Genomic DNA, 17,493 nt, shown 5'->3' with positions numbered 1-17,493 from the left:
TAAAACAGAAGAATAGCCTAAGTGGTGACATATTCTGCTGATTAAATATTAGCTGTATGAGATCTGTTTATATAGAAGCAAAGAAATAATGCAGATCTAACTTTGAAGAGAAATTCTGGACTACTAATATAAAGACTTATTTCTCTTACAATGTTTTAAATAACCTGACATCAAACAAAGGGATTTAACTGGTTGATGGAATACTGTTACAGGAATTAGATGCACAGTTCCTGTTCAATGAAGTTATTACTTGTTAGTACAAATTAGAATTGGCATTTATATAAATGATAAATACATGGATAAGAAACATTAGTAACTCCCATACCAAGTACCATTTTAAGATGCTAATGTTTATAATGGCCATGTTGAAGTTTGGAAGCACAGGTCATCTGAGATAGCAGAGAAAGCAGGGAGTGCCCCTCAGAGACCATTAACTTTTTAGACTGAGCTGTTCTAAGAAAATTGCATCTGAACGTGAACTACATTGTAACAGAAGAGCACAGGCAAGTAAAGGGCGCATTTTAATGCTTCATTTCATAAAAATGAAAGGAAATTCTGGTGGAAAGGATGTTTTTCTAGAAAGTGAATTCAGCTCCTGGTAATAAGCACTATATTTGTTTCTAAGTACCTGTGGAACACCCTGTTTCTCTGCCAGGTTTTTCTCCAAGAGCGAAAGAAGGTTTTGCTTCAGGAAGTTCTGAACTTTCCAACTGCTTGTTCCTGTATCCACGTTAGGAAAACTGTGTCTCAGTTTTCACTTGCGAAAAGAGCTACAACTCCTAATATTTGGTCAAAACTAACAAAAACCATCAGCCTGACTGTAGGCTAGTAAGACCACGACATTTTCATGCAGAGTTGTCACACATCCAAGAGCAGTGCACTTGAATGACTTGTAAGATTTTGTTCAGAACTCAGCATTTGGATTTGTGCCTACAGATTTCAGTTCTCTCCTTGGCAATCTTTTTGCCTTCTCTGCTGCCCATTTTCGCTTTCTTGTGTGGATGAAAGGAGCTGATGGGCTGCAGAAAGCCCAGTTCCCATGGCCCGGATGGGAATGGTGGTGGGAGGCACTGCCAGGGCTGAGATGGCAGCGCAGCTCCTGCGTGTTGTCTCCACCTTTTGCCTTGGCCATGCCCCTGTGGCTCCATGTGCCCCATGTGCCCTGTGCCCCAGCGGTGCCACTGGTGCCAGCTGTTCCTTTGCTCCCAAAGTTTCTTCCCAAAATGAATCTCTTCAGTTCTTCATTTTGCCCTTCCACAGACAAAAAAGTTAGTTGCTGGCTTACTCTTCTACCTGATTACAAAATTAATTAGCTTCGTTAAAAGATAATTCTGGTGGGTTTATTGTATATATTGACAGAAATAACTCACATGAATGATGTTTTTACAGAGCTGCAAATGCCCAAATGAAGTAAGAAAACCTAAATCCACCAGTAAAACTAGACTAAATATTGCACTAAAAATCAGCACTTCCAGTCTGCAGTAATCCTGGACTAACCTTGTGTGTGGTACACAAGCAGTGAAAAAGTTCTTGGTCTGACACTGAACCATTTATTTTGTTATTTGTGATAAAATAACTGACAATATTTAACATACGTGCATAGAATCATTGGAAAGCAATCTGGAATCATAATCTTCTTTAAATCTCTGGAAGATTGCAAGCAGAGTTTTAAATTCAATTAGTTCCTCTTTTTTGAATGCAGTTACAACTTGGAAAAAGAAACTCAGATTGTCACCAAAATGCTACTCCATAATAAATGTTCACAGGGCAGTTTAATTGAACTGCTTGTTCTTGACAAATTACTAGCATGCATCTCCATTACATGTCTATTCAGAACATATGAATATATGAATGATATGAATCTATGAATTATCAATTAGCTTCAATGTAACTAATATTTGTTCAATATTTTGCATGCAGTCATTCTTCAACTTTCTAAATTATATTTTAGTTTTGTTGATGAAAATCCTGTTTGTACGCTCAGTTACCTGATCATGAAAATCTAGTTTCAAAGGCAAGAGGATTCTTACTTTAGTTTTCTGTTAAATTAACTGTTGAATTGGTAAGATTTTACATCTGATTTAACATGAAACTGCTGAGACATTCTGTGTCGTTTCTGTACCATTTCAATAGTTCTGGATCCTATTATGTATGAGGATTTTATTACCCTCCTTTGACAAAAATACATATATATGCATTTTAAAGCAACGGTAGTTTTCACTGATAAAAGAAATACAGAGGAAGGTTAAGTGAAGAACAAATATATATATATATGAGGTATGTAAATAGAATTAGGAGGTGTTCAGCAAAACATCTTTCCTTTGCTAATTCTTGGGTGAAGGTTGCCCCTATGTGTGCTACTCATTGTCTCCCTGAAGGAAGGAAAGGAGCTGCACTTTTATGATTCTTATTCCTGCAGCAGCATCAGAACATTAATTCTGAGGCCCTTGGAGCGCACTGAAAAATGAAATGAGCTGCGGTGTTTCCCTTTGCTACCCAGAAGAAAATCGTGCCCAAGTTTTTTGGATTCGTGTGGTCTGTTAGTTCCTTAGCAAAGGCATTCAGTCCTGGGAAGTTCTCCTTTGCACCGTGCCAGGAAGCAGTGGCAGGAGAGTAAGACTGCTGTCCTGGGGGACATACAGGGAAGGAGTGAGTATCCAGGATGGAAAATCCTTGTGGAATATCCTTCCAGCAGTCACATCAAGTCTGGAGCCAGACACCCTACCTGAATGACAGGGGAAGTGGAATGATGAGTTCCCCTCACTACTTTATTACTGTTCCATACCACATGGAGCTTTTAATTTTTTTGATTGATTGTCCTGTTTTATTGCTCAAGTGCTGTGTGGCATATTGCTGGCTTTTGTCATTGGAGCCTGTTTTGAAAGACTGACTTTTATACTGCTTCAGGCTTTCACAGTGAGAACTGCAGCAAATGGCCAAGCAATAGACTTTATAGTGAATATTGGCCTGAGTAAACGTGAGGAAAACATGGGTTCCATCTAGAGACTTCAGAAATCATGAATCATGCTTTCCTAAGTGATAAACTTCAGAAATACCAGTACAGTGGATGGGGAGGAAGATTGCAGTTGCAAGAGCAGAATGCACTTCCCAGGGAGTCACACGGGAGCATGGATTGCTGGTAGGGCAGGGGAGAGAGCCTGACCTGCTGGCTGTTGGAGATTAAGCAAATTAGCAGGACCTACAGAAGACTATAAAGTGGTGGGAGTGGCAGAAGATAACTGATAGGCTGCCCTGCAAGGTCTTGCTCAGTGGAAAGTTCTCACAGGTCACCACATCACCCGTGGTGCTGGAGAGTTGGCTGTGGTGCAGCAGGCGTGGTGTGGGAGACCTGGACATGCAGACAGACACCATCCAGGCCTGACTGGAGTCCTGAAAGTGAGGATTTGAGTTGCTCCAGTCTCTCCTCAGCAGGCTTTTACATTGAGAGCAGTATTGGCCAGTGCTTTCTGTGTGCTAAACCTGAATTCTCACCCACTCTGTAACAGGGGCTCCACCTCCAGGATGGATCAGGGCCTGGAGTTTGGCTGGAGGCACAAAGGAAAACTTCCTTCATTCATCATGAAATAGCATTTCAGAAACCTATTTGCTGTGTCTCCTACCTGTGTGTTGTTTGGGTCTTCACAGGATTGTTCCAGCATTTAGTACATGTTGGGCCATAAATAAAATAAACTAAGCTGGAATTTATTCTGGCAAAGCACAGGCAAAACCAATAAAGTTGTATGAATATCTTTACGTTTTGAGAATACACAGCATTTTAAAAGGAAATACAGAAAATATCAATGTGAGTTGCCTACTCTGGTTTAAAAAAAATAATTGTAGTAGCTTGGACTAATTTGATAGGTCTCAGTTCAAAAAGAGGAAACCACAAGGAAATATTAATGGAACATAGGCACATAGCTGAAGTTAAGCAGGTGCTTAAATGCTTGGCGGTACAGAAATGCAGTGATTTAATTAGGATCTTGTTACATTTGACAGACGTATCTGATTTTCAGGCTAGAGAGGGAGCAACAAGAAAAGCTAATTCGAGGTAAATGCGTCTGGATCCCAGTCTGTGGCAGGAGGAGAGACAAGCTGCATTTCAGTAAGGAGCTTGTATCTCTTGTATGAGAGCAGTTTGTAAGATGAGCATTCCATATTCCAGGCCTGCAAAAGTCTCTGGGATTATTAAGCCAAGTGGCTATTCAAAAAGAAAGAAAAAGTCAAGCAAGAGAAATGAAAGGTTTTAATTTGTTTTCTTTGATGTTCATCTACTAAGTCAAGTGCTGGCCTTCACTTTCTCCACCCATTGACAGTGAAATAAGGATTATGTGCTCTGCTGCAGGTTTATTTGACTGGGTTTTTTCCCAGTAAGGGGTGACTCATGGTTTTTTTCTTCAGAGTACATAATATAGTGTATCAGGTTTAGTAGCTGCATTAGTACAATGAGCTGAAATCATTAAATTGATTCCACATGTGATAAATACCAGATTAAACAGTCAGCAACCCCTCTACATCCGTTCCTATCTTTAATGTTGATAACATCATAGTAGTAAATGTATTGAAAATAAAAAGATAATGAAATAATTATTCCATGGAAGCTATTTGGGTATCTGCACTGTGAGTTTGGCAGGACTTCACTAATTATCCGTGGCATTTTTAGGACAGGTAAAGGAAGTGAACTGTGAAATGAAAAATAAATAGTCCCAAAAACTTCTTTTCCTCTGCCTATTCATCAAGTGTATGGTGGCCATCAAAAAGAAATCAAGAGTTCTCTTGTTTTGCCCTGGATCAGAAATGCCAATTGTAGTTATTTTAAGTACCAGTTATGGTTGACTTTAAATACTTGTCTGATACCGAATTTATCACAGAAAAATAGAACAGTATAATAACCACTCTGATTAATTTAAAATTTCAACAATACTCCCAAACTTGGGGGGCACCTCTTGCTTACAGGGTGGGAGCTGAGAGTTTAGAATAATCCAAATGCTTCAGTGATATTTTCCTCAAAACAATGTCTGAATGTATGCTTAATTGTCACTTTTTTGGCTGTCTTTTTAAAAACGCTCCTGTCTTTAAGGGCATTAAGACATTGCTACCAGTATTTTGAAAGGTTTTTCAAAGTCTTTTTTGACTGGTGAGCTGAAAAAAAATGCAAACTATTATTTCATTCATCTTGTTTTTAAACTGAACTGCATTATCAACTTAGTGTGTGCTCTGAAGGTATTGTTAAAAGTGCTTTGAAAACTTGTAAATCCCTGTAATTTATGTTCCTGTAGTCTCAACTGCTTCTTTCTGTCCTTCTGGTTTTAATTTGAATGCAGTCTTGTCTGGGTGTGTACCTGTAAAATTGTGTTTTTCCAAGTACAATTTACAGTCATGACCCTTAGTTTTACAGTGTTCCAACCTTATAGGAGCTTCCTCCTATGCTGAAAAGCCAACTTTGGGTCAAACAGCTCTTTCATATTGTAATTGTCTAATCAAGGTTCCTTGGAACAGATCCGATTTGGGCATTTTTCAGTTTATGGCAAAGATTTTATAAGAATATCAAGTGAAATGGGAAGGTTCCTTTGTAGGAGACCGGTGATAGCATTGCCTTATTTCTTCAGATATATACAGTTGTAAACTTAGCCTTCTTCATGACAACAGTCCCATTTATCTAAACAATTCTCCTTTTAGAGCCAATGGCACTGATAGAAACCGAGATAAGGAGCACAGATGGGAGGATCTCTCTGAGTCTCTCCTTACAGAAACTCCTCGCTGGGCAGCTCACAATCCCCTTTTCTTTTTGGTGCCTGAGAATGCGTGGCAGACATCTCCCCTGAAACACAGTCCTCTCGAATTGCCAGCTCCAGGAAGGGATCGTCAAGCTTCGGGAGGGTTTTTTAAATCCTGGTGATTTCTTCCTGGATTTTTTCCCCCCATGCTGCATTTAAATGGCAGGCGTCGGTGTTCTGTCTTTCATGGCTCTAACTTAAAATAGTCCCTGAGCTATAATTCTTTGTCTTTTGAATTAAGGTATTAAATTATCTATTTTATCTGTAAATGAATCCCTTGCTTATTTGCTGTCTTTTTGGGTGATACAGAAAAAAGAACTTTCAGAGTTTTATATTTTTTATATTACTCCGCAATAAAAATAGTTCTTGCACACTGAAACAGAAGTTTTTTGAACTAAATGTTATAGGCTTTATTTTTAGTACTTACTCCTCATCCATGTTCATTTTTTTAGCATGACTTCAGCACCCTTGGTGGTTAAGAGGAAGAGAAGAACAGATAGATCACGTGGTTTAATTTTGTTCTGTTTGTATTTTCAGATCATTGTACAGTCTGGCCGTCACCCCACGGTGCTGCAAAAGCTCTGCCAGTTGCCTTTCCAGTATTTCAGTGATCCTCGTTTGATCAAAGTGCTCTTCCCTTCGCTGATAGCTGCATGTTACAATAACCCTCAGAACAAGATCATCTTGGAGCAGGAGATGAGCTGTGTTTTACTGGCCACCTTCATCCAGGTACAGCTGCAGAGCTGCGCTCGCCTTTGCTCTCAGGGTGGGGATCCTCCATAGAACAAGCAAACAGCACTGAAGTGCTTCCAGACTCTCTGCAGCTCTTCTCAAACCACAGATTATGCCTGTACTTGAGGCATCTTATCACACTGAAAGGTTACCGGGTAGTTCGGGTTCTCACTGTCACTGCAGAATCCAGTTTGCATTAAAGTTACTGGGTGTACTGGAAAGATTTGATGTAGATCTTAAAATATTTATTTTTCAAAAATTCCTGCCCATATAGCATATCTGAATTAGTATATTAATGTGTTCACATGTAAATGTACTGTTGTATACTGTGTACCATAGATTTACAGAGAGCTGGGTAAGTGTATGTATTTTATGCAGAAAATACACAAAACATATGTTACCAGTCTAATTTTGCAATCTTTATTTTTGACAGTAAGCTACCGAGGTCATTACAAATACTGTTTTGAATAAAGATTTGCATTATTTTTCTTCCCTTTGTCTAAATTTATATGCTGTTTTAGTTATCAGATTTTTTGCCTGCCTCATGGTTTTCAAGCATTTTATTGACTGTTTCCAGTGAATAAATGCAGTTTTCATAAATACCGTACTGTTAAAAATAATATGCTTTTAGGAGTCTGTAACCCCGTTAGCAGTCACCTGAAAGTTACTGTTGTTGATAAAGAAATGTTAATCAAAGTCCTTTCCCTAGTGCTTTACTAAGAATAGTGCTAATCCAAGAATAGGCTACATGCATTTCAGAAAGAAAGTACAAGAACTAAATATTTACTAAAAGTCTTTCCATAACATCAAACTTGTGAGTGCGGCTACTTTTTATCCTTTTAATACTAAAATAATTGCAGAGCGGTTTTTTTAAAAGACGTTTGGTACTTAGTATTAAAAACATTTGCCATATAGTAATGAACTTCTGGTCAAATACACAGCTATAATTCATCTTCTTTGACTTTCTTATAGTGAAACTGAAAAATGTAATTTATTCATTATTAGTAAGTGCTGCAAGTTTAGTTTGGGTTTTCTTCAGTTAAAAAACAGGAGGGTGGAGGAGAATGCTCCCTATATGAATAATTAAGGTTGTTTACCTTGATTTCTGTTCTGTAAGAGATGGAATGGCATTAAAATCCCAAGTAGCTACAGTAAAGCATTAGTATATTTATAAGGGTCAATTTGATTTCCAGTTAGTTATGTCCCAGATGGCAAGTTCACATACTATGCCTGCAGGCTTTTAAAGAAAGGTGTTCTATTAAAATATGGAAGAGCTGTGTGTGCTGTGAAGTGTCCTGTCACTGCTGACTTCAGTGGTCCTTCAGTATTTTGCCCATGTTACAGTCTAATCCCGAATGCTGCCCATGCACACACGGAGCGCAGTGCTGGCAGGATCGAGGAATGCTGAGGTCCCGCACACACAGAAGGGACTTGCCGCTCTACTTCTATTTCAGCTCGCTGCTCTTTGTCAAGCAAATCTCTCATTTGCTTCAGTAGAAGGTTTGGGAAAGACTGTAAAATGTTGCCCTGTGACTAGAAAATGAGATTCTTCCTTTGCCAGGGAATGCCAAATGAAGTCTCGTTTACGTAAAAGTTTAGTGGTATGTACGAATATAACACTTAAATACAGTGTGTTAAATGTGCAGCCAAAATCAAAGGAGGAGCATTTCTGCATTTTACAGCACTCTCCCTACCGACAGAATTATTTCCATCAGCTGAAGTTTGCATCAGCGTGATTATTTTTGTTACTTCTGTTGGAGATGTGCAGGAGTAAATAGAAACATTCAGGAGTATCCATGATTTGCTGTGTTGTTTCGTGTCTCGGGTGATCCCTTCTTCAATATTCTGCTGGGTGGAGACTCCAGCAAAGAACAGGATCTGTTAGCGGGGAGCTGGCTGGTTCCGGGCGAGCTCGGTGTCCGTGCTGGCTCCGAGGATGCTGCATCCCAATGCCTGACAGCAGCAGTGCTCCACGCTGGGGCACAGCTGGGGCACAGCTGGCTGCCAGGAGCACTGGGCAGCAACTCCACCTTCTCCCAGGAGATCAGCACCTCAGGCTCCCAAGTCGCTGGGAAGCACAGCCATTGAAATTGGGATCAGTCATGAATTTTGTAAGAGTATATTTGGAGTTGGGAGCAAAAATCTGAAACACCATTTGTTTTACAGAAACATGGCTATGGTAAATAAAAATCACAATAATAACTATTTCTTAGGAAGACATTAACTAAAATGTATTTCTTGAAAACAGATATAAATAAATGTAAAAAAATTCACTGTAAATTACAGAATATAAGTGCCATCAGTATTGTGTTATGATATGTAGCAAACAAGCCAGAATTCGCTAATTTACAGATTTCATGAAGTATTAGTATTTTTGAATGACTGTGATGATTTAAAATGTTGTTTTAATTCCTCAGATGTAAAATCTGAAAACCTGATGTCTTTTTTTTGTCTGTTTTCCCCCATAGGATTTTGCACAGAGCTCAGGCCAAATGGAAAATCAGTTCTCTCAGCAGAGGGGTATGTTCCCTGCAGTGTAACAGAGTAACAACTGGGTAACAAAATGTGTAGATACTGTGATTTAAGTTCTTTGAGTCGGCATGGCTGAAAAGGAATACAGTACATTTACAGTTTGGGCGTGGGCTCCCTGGCTTGCATCCTGACCTACACATACGTGTCTTCCAGTCTGCTGCTCATCTATCAGGGATTCAGACTGTTAATCTTTATTCAATGCTACGTGGTATCGTGTCTTAAAATGTGATACTGTACCTGTGCATATTTAATTAGCTGACACAAAGGCTGCCTTCAAAAGTTTTAGGTTACAGAAGCTACACGGCTATGCCAATACACTCAGGGAGCCAAAAATCTCTAAAATACTGTCCTGTAATTGTCCTTTAAAGTTTGTCAGTTTGCAGAAGAGTCGTGATTTTTGCCCCCCTCAGTTATTATAAATATTATTGTAAATGCAGTCAACCTTTTTAGGCTAAACATTTGAAAGATTCTCAGCTGAGATGGCTGTTACTTGCTAAACACATCTGAAATTCAAGTGTTGATGGGCATCTGGTCTTGAGAATTGTGCATAAAATGCGACACTCAGATAGTCATTTCTGCCTCATAAGTAGAAATCCACCACCATTTTCTCAGCATTTGCCGGGAGGTGAGTGGTTCTAGGTCAGAAGCATCAAGTTTTTGTTTAAAAATACATTACAAAATGAGAGTAACTTTATGGACATTTTTACTGTCAACATCAGACATCTCAGTCTGAAACAGACTCGTGCAGTCTCTGCAGCACCAAGTTTCCAGGACTATATTTCCATTAGATTCTTCTCAAGAAACATCTAAAATCCAAGTGGAAAACTTGCTTTTTATTTTCACTATTCAAACTGGAGGAACTTTTAAACAAAAATGTGGTTACATGTGAGTGGGATTTCTAAACATACCCCAGTTGCAAAAAAGTTAATAATAGTGTAGGCAGGATTATTTTTATTTCTTATATCACTTGAATGTGAAGGATGGTATCCCCCCAAAAAATGGGAATAATAACACAGACGGGAATAAAACCTGGAAGCACAAACTTTATAGTGGGGTGCTGCATGGAGGGTCAGACCCTCAAACCTGGCACAGTGAAGTCCTGCCCACGTCACTGCACACTCTCAGGAGTGAAAGCTGCATTTGTGCTCGTGCTCTGAGCTCTGGGGAGTCGGGAGCACAACTCTTCTGCAGCCCTTTGTGGTAAAAAAAAGAAACTGCTGAGCAGAAAATGCCACTGAGGCTGCCCGGAGTATAATGGGGCTGAGCTGGTCCACCAAGTGTGTCCAAGAACGAAGTGTGAAAGGATGTAAAATGTTCCTCTGCACGGGGCAGAGAGCCTGATCAGCTAACAAATGGAAGCCTTTGCTCATCAGAGCCTCTGCCCCCATTCTTAAAGCCAAGCGTAGATGCCAGGAGCTCCACAGAAGTGTCACCCCATGGTCTGAGGAGATTTGGATAGGGGGAGGGGAGTAAATTAGTTGAAGTATCTCAAATTGGCTGCACATTCATTATTCTTGTTTTACTGCCATTTTATCTTAAGAGGGAATAACTTGGTAATTTTATGTTCTGTCTTCAACAGAAAAATTTTTCAGTTCTCAAGATTATCTTGAGCTCTCCAACAGATTCCCCCGGCAGTCCTGGGAAGAAGCTCGACAGTTCTTCTTGAAAAAATAAGAGTTGTTATTTAGCTTTCAAATCCTTAACATCGTCACACTGCTGACTACCTTCTTTTAAAACGCTGTTCCAAAATGGTTTTGATACTCTAAATACTTATCCTATAGATCTATAATTTGCACTATTTATATAAGTACTGTAGATAGTTCCAAGTTCTGTTTTGTAATTTTGATAATTTGAGTTTATTTCGTTCTTGTATCCAATGTCATGATTTTGGTGTTTTCTGCCCTGTGGTGGGACTTACACTGCAGAACTGCTGAAATAAGGTTGCAAATAGAGAAAATATGTTCTATATATCTTGTAATAAAATAACTTATTCTGTCTTGTGTGATTCCTGTGTTAAAATCATCAGTATGTTTGAATTACCATAAGCAACATGGTTCAAAAAGAGAGGAAAAAAACACTCATGAGATGTATTTCTCAGTAATCAAGAGTCAATCAGAATCAAATCAAAGTAATTCATCAGATTTGGCCCTGGGGAAAGTTTGCTTATAATGTTTTGGGTGATGGAGGATACGTCACCCAAGGCAGTTTTTAGACCTCATGCATTTTTAACGCCTCGGCTGGACTCGAGCGGGGCTCCCGAGGCCTCGCGGCGGAGGCCCCGCGCGGCGCTGAGGGGCCCGCGGTGCTGAGGGGCCCGCGGCGCTGAGGGGCCCGCGGCGCCCCGGCCCGGCCCTGCGCTGCGCTGCGCTGCGGCGGGGCCGGCGCCGGTCCCGGCCCGCGGGCAACGGCAGCACGGCCGGTGCCGGAGTGGGGACCAGCACCGTGATCGCGGCAGGCAGCAGAACAGTCCCTCCTTGGCGGCCCCAGGCCGCGGCCCCGGTGCCGCCCGAGGCGGCCCGGCCCGACCCATGGCGGGCCTGAGGCGAGCCGCGCACCTCGCTCCAGTCCAGCGCCGGGGGAACGCGCGGAGCTCCAGCCCGACCGGACAGAGCCAGGTAACGGCGGGGGCCCCGCGGCGGGGCTGGGAGGGCGGCGGGATTGCCATCCCCACCTGTCCCCAGCCGGGAGAATGCCCGTCCCGGCGGTGCGGAGCAGCCCCGGCTGAGGCGGCCCCGCCGCTCCGTGCGCCCCGACGGCAGCTCGCTCTGCAGCCCGGTCCTGCACACGCGCTCCGCGGTCTGTCGCGGTGATGGAGCCGCCGCGGCGCCGCGCTGCCCGTCCCCCGCAGCCCGCAGGGCTCCGGCACGGCCCGGCTGCCCGGGGATGGGGCCAGGGGGCGGCTCTGAGCTTGGCCGGGCCTGCGATCCTGCGGGGAGCGGGTCCTGAGCAGCGCCGCGAGGGTAAGGGGGAGGGCGCGGGAGCTGGAGCGGCGCTGCCGCGCTCCCAGGTGATGCCAGAGGCAGATAAGGAGTCTCCGCCTGGCTCTGGACGGGGGGATGGATACGCAGGAAGGGAGGGCTCGCCTCGCCGCCCCGGGAGAGCCCTCGCCGCCCCGGGAGAGCCCCCGCCACCCCCAGGGAGGAGGCGCCCGGCCCCGCACCGCGGCAGGTGCGGGCACGGCCGGGCGAGCCCGGGGGCTGCTCCGAAGGAGAAACCTGCTCTCCGCCTTCCCGGCTATAAATAAGTGGCCCCGGTTCTGAAAGCGGATTACCGTGGTGCGGGGAGGTCGTACGGGAGAAGCCAGAGCTGTGCCTGTCCCGACCCGCTCTGTTCCGATCCCAACCTCCGCGTCTGGGGTGCCCCTTCGCCGCCCTTCCACGACTTTTTTTAGTTCGTTTTTGGTTTTTTCGTTTAAATCCATTTTTGTTTTCTTTTTTTTTTTTTTATTAAGTCCAAAATATTTAATCCCACTATTCAACCGCTGACTGACAATAAATAACAATAACTTACTTTTGATCGTTAAAGGCGCAAACAATCCATCCTTCGTCCATTGATAACTTAACATTATTAGTACTGGTTTTCCCGTTAAAAAGTCTCGTTTCCGTGTCCCGTTTTTCCAGCGATCGTGCGGGGCCGGGCATCATGGCCCGGAAGAGGCATCGGTGTGAGATGAGGCTGGACGGCGCGGCTCTGCGGAGGAAGGTCCAGGCCAGCTCCGCGGCCGCACGCCGGAAGAGTCTCTCCCCATTTTGTAGATTTTTTTATTACTTATTTTTCCTTTTCAGAAAGGAAAGAAAAACTGTCCCCAGCGCAAGTGGCCGGCGAGGCAGCCTGTCACCGTGCCGGGCTTCGGCAGGGAAATCCGAGTTTCTTTGGGGAAAAGAAACATCGAAATCCGCAGGGAAAAAAAAAAAAAAAAGAAAACCACGAAAAAACCAGGACGGGGGTTCTCTCTCCGGTCTGGTGAAGGCAGCGAGGATCCCGGTGCTTTTTTGGCCGACAGTAATACAATTTTTGTTTGTTTTTAAATAAGAATAATTAAAAAACAAAGGCGTTTGTCCGGCGCTCTGGGAGCGGCCCGGGGCCGGGTGTCTCATGCAGGGAGCGCAGGCATGCGGAGGTCCCGCGGCGGGGCGGACGGGCCGCTTCACGTCTCGGCCGGGCTGGGTACCATGCTGTTGGGGGTGTCGGGGAGCTGGGAGGACAGCGAGGTCACGTCGCTGCCGGAGGAGGTGCCCAAGGAGCCGGACTCGGAGAAGGTGACCTGGGGAGCAGCGGCGGTGAGGGCCTGGCGCGCTCGCCCCCTGCCCCGTTCCCCTCCCTCAGCACCCGGGCCCAGCGGACCGGCACCCGCCCGTCCCGTGCGGCCCGACGGACGGCCCGGCGCGGCTCACCAGCTGCTGGAAGGCGGCGGGCTGCTCCAGGTCGCTCTGCAGGGCGAACTCGCTGAGCGCCTTCCAGGGCGGCTGGTACGTCTGGACCTCCACGGCGCTGCCCTGCACGGCGCTCTCGTGGCGGATGGGGCTGCCGGCCACCAGCGGCGTCCCGGTGAGGCCCTGAAGGCTCTGCGGGCACACGGGGATTCAGGCGACTGCCGCCCGAGCCCGCGGGCCCCAGCCCCCCACCCACATCTCCCACCCCGCCGGGAAGGGCGGGCGCTCACCGTCTTGTCGCTGTGCTGCTGCTGCTGGAGCTGCTTCATGAGAATGGACTTTTTCTTGTCCTTGCAGCGCTTGTTCTGGAACCAGACGCGGATGACGCGGGGACTGAGCCCCGTCATTTCCACGAGCTGCTCCTTCATCAGGGCGTCGGGGCGCGGGTTGGCGGCGTAGCAGGTCCGCAGCGTGTGCAGCTGCTTCTCGTTCAGCACCGTCCGCACGCGGGTGGTCTTCTCCGCCGCCTTGTGCGCCGGCGGCCGCGGGGCGGGCGGCCTCCCGGGCACCGGCTCTGCGACGGGCGGGGAGGGCGCGCACCGTCAGCGCCGCCGCCCGCTCGCCCGCCGCAGCCCTCCCGACACCCTCCCCGCCCCGCGCCCGCCCCGCCGGGAGCCGGTACCTGCGAGGTGCGCGGCGGCGGCCGGCGGCAGCGCGGGGCTGCGCGGGCCGCGGGCGGCGGCGCCGTCGGGGGGCGGCCCGTGGTCGGCGCGGCAGAGCAGGTCGCGCTCCCGCAAGCAGAACTGATCGCCGGGCAGGAGCTGGCGGCCGCAGGCGGCGCAGCGGAAGCACTCCAGGTGGTAGACGTGGTCGCGGGCGCGCATCACCAAGTCGCTGCTGCTGAACGCCGCCCGGCACTGGGCGCACTTGATGCCGAAGAGCCTGCGGGAACGCGACGCGCCGTCAGCGCCCGCGGCCGCGCCGTCGGGGAGGCTCCAGGCGGCGCCGCGGGGGCGGGCAGCGGCCGAGAGTCCGGTTTTCGTTGGGGGAAAATTAGGGGAGCTTAAGGGGCTTTTGTGCTTTTTCGGGCCCGGGTCATTTTTTTTCCTAACGAGCGCCGGCGCGTTCGGGGTCACCTGCTGTAATCTCGTTTGCAGTAGGCCTTGCCGTCGCGCAGGAAGCATGTGCAGGTCTCATCCAGGGGCTGCCCGCACTCGGCGCACTTGAGGCAGGCGACGTGCCACTCCAGGTCCGGCGACACCCGCAGCAGGAAGGGGTCCTGGATACGGCCCCCGCAGCCTGCGCACAGGGCCAGCCCTGGCCGCCCTGCCGGGAGCGAGCAGGGTACAGTCAGAGCCGGCAGTGTGCCACAGCAGAGGCCAGCAATTAGGGAAAAGCACTTTTTCTTTTTTACACTTCATCCTTTTTTCTTATTTTGATTTGGTTTGCTTTTTTCCAAAATAGGAAGAATGAGAAATAAAGACAGACACGCAGACAGAAAGGACGGAAACATGAAAGGAGACAAATTAATACGGCCAGGAAAAAAAAAAAAAAAAAGGAAATACAGAAGCTTGATCAAGGCAAATAAATGCTGAAAGACAGAAATGTAAAAGTAGAATTTTGGAAAAGGAAAATAAAAGCAGAGACTCAAAACCAATAAAACAATGGCTGAGGAAAACTTGAAAGAAATAAGGAAAGAAACTAAGAAAAAAGGAAGACGGAAAAAAAATTAAGACAGAATGATGGGAAGAGATATAAAAGCATCGAAAACCCAGAGACAATTAAAATGGAAATATGGACAAATGAAAAGCGTAAGAGACACGGAATCAAAGCGACAGAAAGAGAAATAGAACTAAACAAGAACAGAAAGAAAATAAAATTTAAAGAAAATGGAAAGAAATTAAAAAAAATACAAACTTAAACACGAAAGAGATAAAGAAAGAGAAACGGTATTACGGACAAAGAAAGAAAGAAATAAGGAAGGAAGAGCAAAGGGCAGCAGAGAAAGAAATGGAAACAGCCGAAAGAAATGAGCTCAGCAGCGCGGACAGCAGAAAGGACAGCGGGGCCGGGAAGCGCCGGGCACGAACGGGAATAGCGGCACTGGAGTTGCCACGGGCCGAGCCCGCAGCAGCCCACGCCCGCCGTGGGGCCGCAGCCCTTCCCGGCGCTGTCAGCGCGCCCGCGTCCGCCAGTGCACCCGACGGCAGCGGAGTTGGAGCCGCAGGGTCCCGCGCCCGCCCGCCCGCCCTGGCCCCGCGTTTCGCTGCGCTGCGCGCACTTACTCTTGGAGGGCTCCCCCATGGCGCCCGGGAGCGGCCGCGGGAGGAGGATGTCCACCATGCGGGCGGCCCCCTGCGCACCGGCAGCGATGCGGGATGCGGAGCCACCGCTCCAGCACTACCCGCGCGGAGCGGGGCGGGGGCCGCGCCCGCCCCCCCGGGCCCGCCCCGCCGGGCCGCGCCGTGATGTCACCGCGCAGAGGCGCTGACCTCACCGCGCGGCCCCCGGAGGCGATTGGCGGCCGCGGGGACGGCCCGCGGATTGGCGCTGCCGAACAATGGGCGCCGGGGGGCGCGGAGCGCGGCGCAGCCCCGCGCGGTCCGGCCCGGAGCCGCACGACGCCGGCACGGACGGGAGAAGCTCCTCCGCGCCCCGGGCGGCCGCGGGACCCTCTGCCCCGCCCGCCGCCGTGCGCCTCGGCCCGGTGCGCGCAGGGAGCGGCGGCATCGGCAACCCGAGGAGAAGGAGATGGGTCATAGCTTTTTTTCCTCCTCCGTTTTTCCTGTTATTCTTCTTGACTTCTAGTTCGCCTAATTTTTTCTCTTTTTATTTCCCTCTTCCTTCTCTTTCTATTCTCTTTTTCATCTTATTTCGTTGTTATTTTCCCCGAGTTTCGGCGTGCCGCTGGCAGGTGCCCGCGGGCGGGCTCGGTGGGACCGTTCCGGCGCTGCGCAGAGGAGCATCTCCGCGGCAGGCGGGAAGGGGCTGCGCGGCGGACGCGGGCTCGACGCTGCGCACCCGCGGAGCAGTTCCGTGCTGAGGCCTGTGTGCGGGAGAGCCACCCCAGCGGACCCGAACAGAACCGACCGCATCGTCGGGGCGGCCGTCCCGGGCAGCAGCCCTGTGATGAGTTGAAATTAGCGGAGAAAAATAATATTTTACCGCACGTTCATGCACCCGATTCCTTGCTGTTTCCGCAGCTGAATCTCTCCTGTTGCATTTTTATGCCTTCCTTTTTCTCCCTTTTTTTCCCCCAGTCACCATAGGCTTCCTGTACATTAGCAGAAAAATAGGGAAAGCACTTCTGTGGCCTTTGACTCAGTGTTAAATTCCCAAAGACTTTGCAGTACAGCACCACGAGTCCTTCATAAGGTCCAGGAAAGCTTAAACATGCTGGAATTGCGATTGCTGCTGTCTTGGAGCTTTGGTCCTGTCCTTCACCTCCATGCAATTGCCTTTTAAATTTCACACGTGGAATTTGACAGGCATTTGCCAACCTGTACGGATTGGGAAGGACATGGTGACTTTATATGTTGGCTAAGGAAGGGCAGGCTGTGTCATTTTCCTCAGAGGAGGGAGGCGGGATGGGTTTTCCAGCTGAAGAACTTGTCTGGTGTGAGCAGGGCACCCTGCAGGTATGAAACCCCAGAAGCTGGGGAGGGGGAGAGGACCTTTTGGATAAAGTGCTTCACTATTTGACCTGCTCTCCCAGCCTGGTCACAGCCTCTGCTACCCCTTTGAGGACCCCAAATGTCAAAAGCAAGTTCTTAAATTTGTACAGCAGCTGCGGGGGAAAGGAGGGTGGATGGCATTTGAAGCACCCACTTCAGCAGGGATGCACGTCACCAAGGGATTTTGGTATCTCTGCCTGTCCCTGTGTGTGCGAAGGTGCAAAGGTGAAGCAGTGACATCCTCACTGTGTCCCATGTGTACCCTGCTGGGGGGTGTGGTCTGGCTGCTGCCTGCCACTGGCGTGGCTCACTTGCCAGTGGCAGAGCTGGATGGGGTGTGAGAGGTATGTAGGCAACTGGAAAAGTTTGGTTGAGTCTTCAAAGTGGGGTTGCCCCGAGGTTTGGGTG

At 47.6% G+C, this 17,493-nt stretch overlaps 2 protein-coding genes across 5 annotated transcripts in view; one reads left to right on the top strand and one right to left on the bottom strand.

Moving 5' to 3' along the window:
* Positions 1 to 11,043, top strand: part of SCAPER (S-phase cyclin A associated protein in the ER) — a 136,245-nt gene extending 125,202 nt beyond the window's left edge. For all 4 annotated transcript variants that reach the window (XM_002192032.7, XM_030281052.4, XM_030281053.4 and 1 more), the window contains 3 exons: positions 6,312 to 6,503; positions 8,975 to 9,026; positions 10,618 to 11,043. In XM_002192032.7, the coding sequence (XP_002192068.6) occupies positions 6,312 to 6,503; positions 8,975 to 9,026; positions 10,618 to 10,712 (339 nt within the window). In that variant the 3' untranslated portion in view covers positions 10,713 to 11,043. The remainder of the gene's footprint in view (positions 1 to 6,311; positions 6,504 to 8,974; positions 9,027 to 10,617) is intronic.
* A 1,432-nt stretch (positions 11,044 to 12,475) lies between these two features.
* On the bottom strand, positions 12,476 to 15,844 carry ISL2 (ISL LIM homeobox 2). Its single transcript, XM_030280986.4, has 6 exons — positions 15,697 to 15,844; positions 14,548 to 14,737; positions 14,094 to 14,353; positions 13,702 to 13,985; positions 13,433 to 13,603; positions 12,476 to 13,302 (listed from the first exon to the last, which is right to left on the bottom strand). Exons 1-6 carry the CDS (start codon positions 15,752 to 15,754, stop codon positions 13,186 to 13,188), a joined length of 1,080 nt encoding a protein of 359 aa, XP_030136846.1. The 5' UTR covers positions 15,755 to 15,844; the 3' UTR covers positions 12,476 to 13,185.
* Between the last annotated feature and the right edge of the window lie 1,649 nt (positions 15,845 to 17,493).

This window comes from Taeniopygia guttata, chromosome 10, assembly GCF_048771995.1.
Source record: "Taeniopygia guttata chromosome 10, bTaeGut7.mat, whole genome shotgun sequence".
Classification (NCBI taxonomy): domain Eukaryota; kingdom Metazoa; phylum Chordata; class Aves; order Passeriformes; family Estrildidae; genus Taeniopygia; species Taeniopygia guttata.
This window is presented reverse-complemented; position numbering and strand designations above follow the sequence as displayed.

Coding starts and splice junctions, on each gene's coding strand:
- ISL2 (XM_030280986.4), bottom strand. CDS start 15,754: ATGGTGGACATCCTCCTCCCGCGGCCGCTCCCGGGCGCCATGGGGGAG. Junction 13,986..14,093: donor CGCCGCCGCGCACCTCGCAG/GTACCGGCTCCC, acceptor CGCCCGTCGCAG/AGCCGGTGCCCGGGAGGCCG. Junction 13,303..13,432: donor CCGCCGCCTTCCAGCAGCTG/GTGAGCCGCGCC, acceptor GCTGCTCCCCAG/GTCACCTTCTCCGAGTCCGG.